At 33.0% G+C, this 13,350-nt stretch overlaps 1 protein-coding gene across 1 annotated transcript; it reads left to right on the forward strand.

The window, feature by feature from the left end:
• Positions 1 to 587: 587 nt before the first annotated feature.
• LOC107173919 (uncharacterized) lies at positions 588 to 5,775 on the forward strand. Its single transcript, XM_089218355.1, has 2 exons — positions 588 to 837; positions 896 to 5,775. Exons 1-2 carry the CDS (start codon positions 588 to 590, stop codon positions 5,773 to 5,775), a joined length of 5,130 nt encoding a protein of 1,709 aa, XP_089074481.1.
• The last annotated feature ends 7,575 nt before the right edge of the window (positions 5,776 to 13,350 follow it).

Here is a 13,350-nt window from a genome sequence, read left to right on the forward strand (position 1 = left end):
CCAAAGTATAATTTTAATTGCATTGCAGCTTGTATTATTATTACCCTATGTATAATTGTATTGTTGCATTGCAACTTGTATCATTTTCACCCTATGTATAATTTTATTATTGCATTGCAACTTATTATATTATTATGATCATAGGAATTACTATTGTTGCCATTGCAAATATCATTATATAATTTGTTATATTTTTTGTAACTGATATACTATTATTATTATTTATTACTATTTATTATTACATTTTAATATAAACATACAGTCCACTACCTAGTCTCTTTTTTGCTACTCTCATTATCCATAATTATAATTATATGAAACAGGTATACTTGTTATTGCTGCAAGTCCCCTGAAGTCATTAACATTGGTCCTTATCGAACCGGATTATCATAAATAATAATAGTAATAATATTCAGATTAATAATAATATATATCTAGTGTTGTTTTGTTCTTTTTATTGTAACATAAGCATTATTGCAGTAACTTGTAAAGCGCTCAAATTAACAAGTCTTAAGTTGTTGTAAAAGAACTTGTATAATACAATTAGCGCTTAATCGATAAGAATAGTAAACGTTCCAACTGCCGTCATGGATACCGAAGAACATAAATCATTAATACGCCGAAGAAAAAACTTACAAGTTGAAGTAGCTGCACATTTGAAGTTTGTAAAAAACTTTGTTGAATCTTCAATAGCCTTTCAGGCAGTAGAAGTCAGGTTATGCCAACTTAAGACATCAATCGATCGATTCGAAGAAATCCAAAGCCAAATTGAAATGTTAGATAAGAGAGATGACCAATCACAAGCGGATGAACGAATTAAATTCAATGATCTGATATGTGATGTACAAGCATCTTTAACTAGCTGAAAAAGGTAAAAAACAGCCAATAAATTCAGATACAACAGTAAGCATCAGCGACACGGTTCGATTGCCAGCTGTTCCAGCGCCCACATTCAATGGTAATTTACAAAACTGGCCAGCATTTAGAGATTCATTTGATGCAATGTTCCATAACAATAAATCATTAGCCGATGTCCAAAAACTTCATTACCTAAAATCTTGTTTAACAAATTCAGCTAGTGATGTCATAAAAAGTTTTCCAACAACAGGGGACAACTACCAAAGAGCTTATGATGCTCTTATCATGCGTTATGAAAATAAATCACTAACAATTCAATCTCATATACGTTCATTATTAGAAACACCGAAGGTCATCACTGTAACAGCAGCAGAATTGCAAAAACTACATCATCATGTTAGTTCACATGTTAAAGCCTTAGAAGCCCTACAGCAACCTGTTAATAGTTGGGATGCTTGGTTAGTTACATTAATTTGTTATAAATTAGATAATACTACTGTTGGGGAATGGCAACTCCGTCAGAATACTCGAGAATTACCAAAGTTTAGTGAACTTGAAACATTCCTGTTGAATCGCATATCAGCATATGAGGTTGGCGATTTCAACAGCATCTCCACCATGGAAGCTGCACAAAGTCAACATATGAGACGAGTCCCTCAAAAAAAGTCATTATTTATCAAAGAAAATAATCATAAAAACACAACTATTTACAAATGTGTGTTATGTACAGGTTCTCATAAATTGCATGCCTGTGATCAATTCCTGGGATTGTCAGTTTCTGAGCGTTCAAAGGTAGTTAGTAATCATTCTCTTTGTTTTAACTGCTTACATCCTGGTCATAGTGCTGCGGTCTGTCGATATGGTAGTTGCCATAAGTGTGGGCGCAAACATCATACAAAATTACATGAATACCAGCATACCCCTAAACCAAGTGACATCTCAACAAATGACTCAGAGCTGCAAGGTGAAGCACAATCATCGCACACTTCAATGCATGTACAACAACATAACACAGAATGCCAAGTTATGCTAGCAACAGCAATTGTCAAAATACACGGAATAGGAAGTGAACAACATGAGCTGCGAGCAGTTTTGGACTCAGGATCACAAATAAATTTCATAACTCGTCGGTGTGCCAATCTCCTGAGACTAAAAACATCAATGTCAATGTCAAGTATATCAGGCATAGGAACTCTATCCACCAAGTCTGCCAAACTTGAATCCACACTCCTATCATCACGTTTTGGATCATATCAAACCACTGTTGATTTGCACGTCTTGCCTGTCATTACTGGTCATCTACCAACGAGAACTGTTGACATCAATCAATTCAATATCCCAGATCAAGTTAAATGTCAGCTTGCAGATCCTTTATTTCACAAACCTCAACCAATAGACCTATTATTAGGTGCTGAACTGTTTTTTGAATTGTTTATAGGTAACCATATCAAACTTTCACCCAAGTCATTTGCATGTGAGACAAAGTTGGGTTGGATAATCACCGGTTGCATTCCTGTTATTGAGTCGTTAGTATCGCAATCATTGGTCTCTACATCTATCACAAATCAGAGTAGCATTTCCGCACTGTCTCTCCAAAGTCAAAAAAAAATCACCCAACGTGCTGAAGAAGCTCAAGTTGAAAGTCATTTTCAAAGTTCAATTAAATTTGATCACAATGGACAATTCATAGTAAAGCTGCCAATCAATTGTGATCCTAGTGTTCTAGGAGATTCAAAGTATATGGCTACAAAAAGATTCTTGGCAATGGAACGACGGTTGATGAGCAACAAAGTCCTAGCAACAGAATATGAAAAGTTTATGACCGAATATCTAACCATTGGTCACATGGAGAAAATTCAAGATACAGACATAATCTGTCAACCCATCACTTACTATCTTCCCCACCATGCTGTGGTTAAAGAAAACAGTATAACAACAAAGACTCGTGTTGTGTTTGACGCATCAGCTGCTACATCAACTGGTGTTTCTCTTAATGATATCTTAATGCGAGGACCTACAGTACAACCAACATTATTTCAAATTATTCTAAGATTTCGATTACATAACATAGCCATCACAGGTGACATTGAAAAAATGTATCGCCAAGTCAAAGTTGATCGGTCCGACTGTGACTTACAACGAATTGTATACAGGTCAAATCCAAGTGACCCATTGCAACATTATAGACTTCTAACCGTCACATACGGAACAAAATCAGCGCCTTATCTGGCCACGAGATGTTTATCTGAATTAAGCAAACGTTGTACTGATCAAGGAGTCGCTAGAATAATTAAAGAAGACTTTTATGTAGATGACTTGCTAAGTGGTGGAACAACAGTTGAAGAGTGTTTTCAATATTATCAACAACTGACAAATGTACTGAATCAAGTTAATTTTCCTATCAGAAAATGGTGTTCAAATTCTGCAGAGTTGATCGCAAAAATACCGTCTGCTAATGAACAACATTATTCATTGCTGTTGGCTGAAGATGAGTCTATCACCACGTTAGGACTAACATGGCTACCAAATAAAGATATTTTAAAATTTGTACTAAAACCTTGGAATCCACAAACACGAATGACAAAGAGGTCATTGCTGTCAGATCTACACAAAATTTACGATCCACTTGGATTTATCACACCAGCATTAATAAGAGGCAAGATTTTCCTCCAACAATTGTGGACGCTTAAGGTAGAATGGGATACAGTTTTACCTCCTGACACACAGCTCAAGTGGACAACATTTTGCAACAGTCTTAAATCAATTGAGAGCATATCCATTCAACGTTTAGTTTTATGCCATGCCAACAAACGAATTATTACACTTCATGGTTTTTGTGATGCATCTCAAAATGCTATCGGAGCATGTATCTATGTACGTTCGAAAACAGCAGATGCTGAAGACTCATGGACAATCGCACTATACACGTCAAGGTCACGAGTAGCACCTATTCGTACCACAACCATACCAAGGTTAGAACTCAATGGTGCAACAGTATTAGTTGACTTGATGACTGAAGTTCGAAAAGAGTTCAAGGCCCTTAATATAGACATCTCTGATGACAATATTACATTGTGGACAGATTCCTCAATTGTTTTATCATGGATAAACACAGATATTCCCTTAAAAATGTACGTTTCCAATCGGGTAACACAAATTCATGAGTCATCAACCATAGCACAATGGAGATATGTACCATCACAAGAGAACCCTGCCGACCTCATAACTCGAGGAGTACCAGCACAGTCTTTAAAATCATCAACTCTCTGGTGGAAAGGACCAGAATGGTTAACACTGAACAGTAGCCATTGGCCTGAAGGTTTTACACATTCGATCGATATTCCCGAAATTCGCACCATCAAGTCTGTTCTCACAGCCACTCAGCCTGTCAGTGTTGACTCAACAAAGGATTATAATTTGTTAAATCGATATTCGAGTTGGACAAAACTCATTCGAATAACTGCGTATATTCAAAGATTTTGTAGCAATTCTAGATCTGTGAAGGCTGAAAGGACCATCGATCACCTCCATGCCTTTGAACTTATTGCCGCCAAAAAAGTGTGGATAAAGATTGCTCAACAAAATGCATTTAAACCTGAGATAATATGTTTGGAGCACGGCACCCAACTATCTCGGCGAAGTAAACTTATTCGACTAAGTCCCTTTATTGAGAACGGCATCATCAGAGTGGGAGGAAGATTACAACTATCACAATTACCTGCCAATCAGCGACATCCTGCAGTTTTACCAAAATCACATCGTATAACTCAACTCATTTTCGAACACTATCACAAACAATATTTACATGCTGGTCCCCAAAATCTGCTCAATAGGGTACGCCAAGAATTTTGGCCTCTTAATGCAAGAGACACAGCTCGACGCATTGTACATAACTGCAGCACATGTTACCGAGCCAAACCTCACACATTCAAACCAACGATGGGAAATCTACCGCAACTTCGAGTGACTCCAAGCCGTCCATTTACTGCAACGGGCATTGATTTTGCTGGCCCCATCAGTCTGCATTCAGGTCCTCGCAATAGAACTGTTACTAAGGCTTATATAGCAGTTTTCATATGCTTCAGCACTCGTGCAATTCATTTAGAAGTTGTTAGCAGTTTGACTTCCCAAGCTTTCTTAGCAGCGTTACGGCGTTTCTTTTCTCGACGAGGCCAGAGTTCACACATATATTCAGATAATGGCACTAACTTTTGTGGCGCTAACGCTGAATTGAAACGTCTTTATAAGCATCCATGTGATAACAATAAGACTGTTGTAGAGACATTAGCACAAGACGAAATTCAGTGGCACTTCAACCCTCCAAGTGCACCACATATGGGTGGTCTCTGGGAGGCAGCTGTTAAATCTACCAAACACCATCTCATAAGAACATTAAAATCAGCTAAACTCAATTTTGAAGAATTAGCCACATTATTGTGCCAAATTGAAGCATGTCTAAATAGTAGACCATTGACCCCTCAGTCAAGTGATCCTGAAAGCTTTGCAGTACTAACACCTGCCCACTTCTTAGTAGGAGGTTGTTTAACGCTACCTCCAGATGTACAACTTCCTGAGAAGCCTATTAACTATCTAAAGCGATGGCATATTGTTCAGGGAATGATGCAAGGTTTTTGGCGCAGATGGTCGACCGAATATCTTCGCACATTGCAAGTCAGGTCGAAGTGGAATGTAGTTACCAAAGATGCAGTCATCAAACTTGGAGATTTAGTACTAATTGTCGAAGACAACCAACCTCCGCTAACTTGGCGCACTGGCCGAGTTACACAGCTTCATACGGGCTCTGATGACATTGTTCGTGTTGTAACAGTTACCCTGCCTGGCAATAAGTCATTACGTCGGCCTCTAGTAAAACTATGTCCACTGCCCTATGTCAATGCTGAAGAAACTTCAACATAATCTAGTCAAGTTCATCTCAAGTCAATCTAGTCAAGTTCATCTCAAGTCAATCTAGTCAAGTTCATCTCAAGTCAATCTAGTCAAGTTCATCTCAAGTCAATCTAGTCAAGTTCATCTCAAGTCAATCTAGTCAAGTTCAACTCAAGTCAATCTAGTCAAGTTCAACTCAAGCCAATCAAGTCAAATTCAATCTACCCCTTAAGTCTTAAGATTAAGTTATTGTTCTATATAATTTTAGAGTTAGTTGAAATACTCTTTGTATTTCAACGGGGGGGAGTATGTTGGCGCCATACATCTGTTTCAAATTTGCCCGCCGTTTATGCTAGTCATACTCTTTGTTCACCACAGATGACATACCGTGGTAACTGTTCTTGACCACGATTGTTATCTATCTGTGAACAATTTGTTATATTATACGTTTGTTTTTCGTATTTCGTTTTTCCTTTCTGATCTGCTCTTGGTTGCAGCAACATCGTTTTTTCGTTCGTCATGGTCACGTTATGACTTTATATTTCAGTTCTGTTGCTGCAATCTGTAATACCCTATTGGTAGTCTGTTTTTTTGAGATCTCAATTTTCTATTATTGTCGTCACGCTCCAACCATTTTAGCCTCTGACTTCATATAATTATTTTGGTACGTATCGTTCCTTTCATTTAGTTGATTGTATATTCATATTTGTTTTCCAACTTTAGGGTGATTCGTAAGGTGTGTGTTCCACATGTGACCTAATTCCTAACCTCATATACTAATTTTGGCATAAGATTACATCTATATCATAAGTAGGGTAAGTTGGTGCACCAAAGTATAATTTTAATTGCATTGCAGCTTGTATTATTATTACCCTATGTATAATTGTATTGTTGCATTGCAACTTGTATCATTTTCACCCTATGTATAATTTTATTATTGCATTGCAACTTATTATATTATTATGATCATAGGAATTACTATTGTTGCCATTGCAAATATCATTATATAATTTGTTATATTTTTTGTAACTGATATACTATTATTATTATTTATTACTATTTATTATTACATTTTAATATAAACATACAGTCCACTACCTAGTCTCTTTTTTGCTACTCTCATTATCCATAATTATAATTATATGAAACAGGTATACTTGTTATTGCTGCAAGTCCCCTGAAGTCATTAACATTGGTCCTTATCGAACCGGATTATCATAAATAATAATAACCTAACCCCTGAAGTCATTAACACTTTCATTTTCACAAAAATGTTTCAATACCCAGATGGCAAGCATATTTTTGGCGTCCTTTTTTGAAGAACCTACATCAAAACGATAAGTGATTAGTGATTACTGATTATTGTTGTAACAATTTTAAATATCAATACTTCAATCCAACCAATATTTGTCGTAAATAATCTTTTTTTTATCTTAAATACCTAGAAATTTTTTTTTTTAGATTAAGATAATCTCGACATTAATTTTTGGACAGAAAATTGTTTATATTATTATTGTGCCTACATATTAAAGTAATCATATAAAAAATCATAGATCACATCTAAGTGAAACTTAAATTAGGTAAATATAATATTGAAATTAAGTCTTTTTATTTACTGTCAGTAAGAGATTTAAGTAATAATAAAAAATATGTTCAGGTCCTAATTACGAATACTTGTTATTTTGGTATTTTGTTAAAATTTAAATTATCACTAGGTATTATGACATTTATGACATATTGACATAAAACTATGCTAATTCTTTTTGTCTCTTCTTTTTAGTCTACTTAAGTCTCATTAAAACTATAAATATTATCACAAAACAAAATCAAAAATAAACTTGAATTAATTGAATACTTTTTATTTTATATTTTAGTACATTAAATATCAAAAACATAAAAATAAAAATATACCTATTCATAACATATTTTTAAATTCACAACCTTAAAATATAATATATATTTTAGGTACTGTGTTTGGCAGCGATGTTATAGCGACATTGAATCTTCAGCTAGATATCATGATGAAATATAGGTGGTACACGGTCATTGGAACTACTAAATGTTATAGAAATATCAGCGTTCCCTTCTCTTTTTGATTCCACTCGATCTGGGAAAAAAATGATCATATTATTCGAATAAGCATACTGTTAAATGTTAAAATAATTATGTTTATATTGTCATATAAATATGTGTACGTAAAGACGATACCAGCAGATGACTACAAAAATGGCATCAAAAATTTACTAGGAATTTTCTAAATTTTGCTAGGCCATTTATTGATTTTGATCCCCTGAACAACAAGCTTGCTACAGCCATCTTCGACTTTGCTAGGACTCCTACTATTCTCTCAAGGGGAGGTCATAAAATTAAAGTTAAATTTATCTAAACATCTTAATTTAAATTTTTCCAATTAAATTTTCATTAACTTTATTTTTAACTTAACTGATTTTATACATTTGCATGTTTTTATTTAATGGACTAAAAACGTAAGATCTGTTATTCAGTTATTAGTTAAGATATATAATATAAGATTATATTTATTATATTCCAAGTCTTAAATCATTTATAAGTCTTTTTTTTACAATTTTGTGGTAAACTTCATATAGTCATTATTTTTATTGTAATTATTTCAGTTCATTGTTATAAAATATTTCAGTGACAATAGATATTTATTTATTAATTAATACAAGTAAAATTGTATAGTTTTATTTTAAAGTTAAAATAAGATTAGTCGATGAGTCGATAAGTGACACTCGGGGACTACCGCGGTGAAACTATTGCATACCAATTTTGTAGCTATGTACCATATGTAATTATAACTATTTATTTTTGTATGATATTAATTATTCAAGTTACATTTTTTGAGCGTGGTGACTGGAAAGAAAATATTTTAAATATATACGCAGCACATGCGTAAAAAAATTTAGCACAGAATGGTGCGAATCATATATTGTCAATAAAAATTTGAGTCAGACTCATAAACAAGTCAACAACTCCGATTTATGGCTAATTTTATCATTAATATATATGAATTGTATATTATGGGTACATTTTTATTTGCTATACCTGCAAGTATACCTGTAAACAATAGCCGACGATCGCCGACCTTCGATCACAGATAGCTCGGTTAGATTAGTCATTGCGTGGTAGATAGAGAGGGGGATCTTGGCGCTTACTGTCACGCTTTTTTATTACAAAATATTATTTATCGATCAACAGGCTAGAAAATAAAACAAAATGATATTATTTATTACCAGTGTCCAGTATGTTGTATTATCTAAAAAAAAGCTTAGATTGATGGTATTTAAATTTTAATATAAACAGTATTTTTGGTTTCATTTTGTAAAATAAAAAAAATATTTTCAGCTCATATATTTAATGGCCGAAGGGCCATATATTACCCTGATACAGAATAACCTATAGAAACGGCCCTGGGTGATTTTCCATATTACCTCTGTTAGGTTAAGTTATAGATAAAAGATAAAGGTATGGAAATAACAAAAAACTATAAACATACGAAAACGTCAACAACTAATATATACCAGAAGTGGTCAACATGAATATGTTAGCGAACCATATAATACATAAACGCAATGACATCAAGAGCCAAAATATTTATAAATACATTTTATAATTTTATATTTAATATATATTTATTATCTAATTTCGTTTATTCGTTAATCTGTATCCTATAGAAATATCTATGTAACGAAACATTTTTTCTATAAATGTATAAAAAAAAAAATTTAGTTTTTGTAAATAAGATGGGAGCCACATACAACTATGACTAAATTCTACTAGCGAACCAAAAATTGGCCACCCCTGTAATATACTTTGAAAAACAGACTAGCACTTCATACGCACGCGCAACCACTGATATTCTAAAAGGATTTCCAATTGCATGCACGAGGGTCTTGTAAATGTGTACGTAGTTAGTGATCATTGATGATTATTCAATGAATAATTTTCAAATACTGCATTCCTGGTATAACATTCTTCAATGAAGTTATATATAATTTAGATACACCCGAAAAAGTTAAATGTCACATTGTCTTTGCCAATAGAATCAACTAATATTAAGTTCAAGCAATAGCCATCATAGTCATGCACAAAAAAAGATTTTGGATTTGTCTGATTTCCAGTTGTACCTATACTCTATTCAGAACACTGAACTCTATATGTATAGAGTTCAGTGATTCAGAATAAGAAACACAGTCGGCGGCCGACTACTGCGCATGGGCGTGGTTTCATTCAAAACAGATATTAGACCAACGCCTCGCCGCGAGAGCGTCGCATTAGTCTATTGTCGACCAGCATTGTGAAACAATAACTTAAAATACAGTAAATACACTGTCAGCAACAATGTGTTACGTAACGCACAGTGGAAAATAAAATTCCACCAGTGGAAAATATACGCATGAGAAAGTTGCTGACATACCCATTTACTTTGTCATGGAATAGAGCAGCGTTTCCCAACCTTTTTGCAATGGCGACCCATAAATTTAATTTTTATTAAGTACGCGACCCCCCCCCCCCCTAAAATAAGCATGCCGTAATTAAACGTAAATTTTTACTAGGTATAATCCATTTTATCATTGAGTTTTTTTATAAAATACTTACCGCGTTTTGTACCGCTCGTTACTGAACTGCATATTATGGATTATGGACAAACGACCGAGACCGATCGCATCGACTAGTCACTAGTCATTACTCATTAGCACATTTACCGATAAGATAAAAAAATTCCATAATCGTAATGACTTTATGTCATTTATTCTACAATACTAGTTATTTATACTATTTATCAATTTACGAATAAAATAACTGTAATCGTAACCGCGAGTCGCGACCCATCAAAAAAATTTCGCGACCTATGGTTTGGGAAACGCTGGAATAGAGCAGCAGGGGCGTCATTTCAGGTTTTTTCGGGTGTGCGAAATTTCAAGCAGGCCATTTTGAAATTTCACCAGGCCATATAAAAATAGATACGTATATATGTATATTATCCTGCGGTCCATATAGACCGGTCATTACAATTTGATTTTAATCATATAAATAATTGTGCATTCGTGGCTCGTTCATTATTTTAGGCTTCAGCAAGGCGCAGGACAATTGTAACATTCTAAAAGTAAGGGGTGCAACCGCACACCCTGCCACCACCCAAATGAAGCCCCTGGAATAGAGTATACTTCCAGAATACAGACATGTTGTAGCACCGTCAAAACAAGTAAAAATAACATTTTCCCGTTTGATTTCATACTCTTCAACTACATCATTTAAAGCATTAAATAAACTTGTGACATCAACTGTCATGACTCTCTTTATACATACAAAATTTTCTAATGGTCTGTTTTTGAATTTATCAAAATATCTAATTACAACAGACAACTGTTCATGGTGACCGACGTCACTAGTCTCATCAGCCATTATTGACACTTTTTCATTTACTAACGCAACTTTTAAATTTCTTTTAATCACAATATTGATGGACGCAATGAGATCGTTTTGTATGTAATTACTACAATATTTAGAATTTTTAGGTCCTGTTTCAAAGTGATTTTTTAATATTGGATCATATTTTTTTTAGTTTTTGGCGTGAAAAAGTCATGCAAAGTCTTCTCTTTTTTTGAAATTGTTTGAAGTCATACTTAATAATACCTCATAATTGATAATTGTAGCCTGTAGGTATTTAATATTTAAAATTTATGATATAGTATTAAATTTGTATAAACAGTTTTACAGTTTATTAGAATCTTATATATTATCGCGATGCTGTAACATTTTGGCGCAAGTCCCCTTATCAAAATTGAGTTGCCAACATAGATAATAAGGAAAAAGATAAGAGCACGGTACATATATTTCTTAAAACCGAGGATTGGATTATTGGGCCACGGTCTTGTGTAAGGTCTAAAGCCAGATACCACGGTGTAGATAGTTTATCTTAACCTTAGATCAATAAAATAGAACATAGTATTTATAAAATTATTCATAATTGAAAGAAAAGTGTAATTACAATATTTACTCGAGGATGCATCTACTAAAATGGTATTTATTACTTTCCTAACTTAACTTAGTAATGTGGATTAATACTGGAAAAATCCAGTAAACAATATCTTCAATAAATTTTGCCCTTTTTGGTTATACTTCATAGTAAAAATATCCTAAAATAAATAATTATTCAAAGATACTAAGAGAAATTGTAAATAAACAATAGCCATTACCTTGGAGTTATGATCTATTGAGTTAACTGACTAGCTTAATTAACTTAGCTACTAGCTAGATATTTTTCGATATTAATAATTCAACTTTAAATTAATAAAAATATTTCATTTATAATATAATAGCAAATATTCTACGACCTAAGGAATTATTTTAAATTATGATAGATGATTTATTACATTGAAAAGCATTTATACAACCTTAAACCATATTAAAATAAAAGTATACACCACAAATTAACAATATTGTCTGATGATTAATAATTTTATAAAAAATAAGAGCACACATAAGAAGTAGTGTTGAAATAAAAGCACATAGAGTCATACAATAAAATGAACGTAATTATATTTTTTTGTAAGCAATCATATTATTATGCGTGATAAAAAAATGATAGCAGCACCATACTTATCTATTGTCTTTTTCTAACACGTTATCTCGGTTATGTTTACATTGGTCTTATGGCTGGTGAGCATTCCGGCCAATCATATTATGTAGAGCTCAAATGGCCCAATGGTGTTAGAAAAATATAGATTCGATGCAATTTAATGCTTATACCTTAAAATATTTTACTATTAATAGCGGCAGTGGAAAAGATTTTCATCAATAAAAATATAAACATTTTTAGAAAAAGGTGTTATGATAGGTATTCATAATGAACTTATTGGTTATAATCTATTTATAATGCTGCATACTAGCTACACCCCAAATAAAAAATTAAACGTATCGTACTAATTAGGTCACAGGTTTCTCTTGATCACGTCCAAATTAAACCTAGTGGTTACAAACTCATATATTATATAAAACGATGAAAAGTTCATTTAAATAATCGTATAATAAAAGTCATGAAAATTTAAAGACCATTTTTAAAATATAAAATTACAGATTTCAATCAAATCAAATTATATAACAGATTTGAATTCATAAAATAATCAAGTTTTTATCAATATCATTATATATATATATTTTTTTTTATAACAATAACAAAATTACAAAACGCATGTATAATAATGATTTAAACCTATACCTGCAGTAGTAGTAACTGCTATTGCTATGGATAATCCTATGTGGCTATGTCTGTGTAAAGATGGGACGGGAAATGTTTGATTTTTTTTTTTATTAAAGCCGCAAAAACTAAGGTTATTGGCATATTGTACAATGTAAACATTAAATTAGGTGCTAGATAACATTATGAATAGCATGTACATTGTAGATTATTTATAAAGGCATAGCGTTAAAATATAGAAGTACAGTATTGGAAGTGAGAGAAAGATGAAAAGAAAAAAAAACAAGTACAAAATAAGATACAAATGTCAGATAAGGTTATACAATTTGGTTATTTTAAGAAACTTTATGATTTTGATAGTGTTCATGATCGGGTCCAAGTGC

This window comes from Diuraphis noxia, unplaced genomic scaffold (genome assembly GCF_037042655.1).
Source record: "Diuraphis noxia isolate RWA-SAM2 unplaced genomic scaffold, SU_Dnox_SAM2 contig0002, whole genome shotgun sequence".
Classification (NCBI taxonomy): Eukaryota; Metazoa; Arthropoda; class Insecta; order Hemiptera; family Aphididae; genus Diuraphis; species Diuraphis noxia.

Bases quoted from the DNA above. Each gene is read 5' to 3' on its own strand.
- LOC107173919 (XM_089218355.1), top strand. From the start codon at position 588: ATGGATACCGAAGAACATAAATCATTAATACGCCGAAGAAAAAACTTA. The intron at 838-895 runs GTGATGTACAAG...CAATAAATTCAG, and splicing joins TAAATTCAATGATCTGATAT to ATACAACAGTAAGCATCAGC.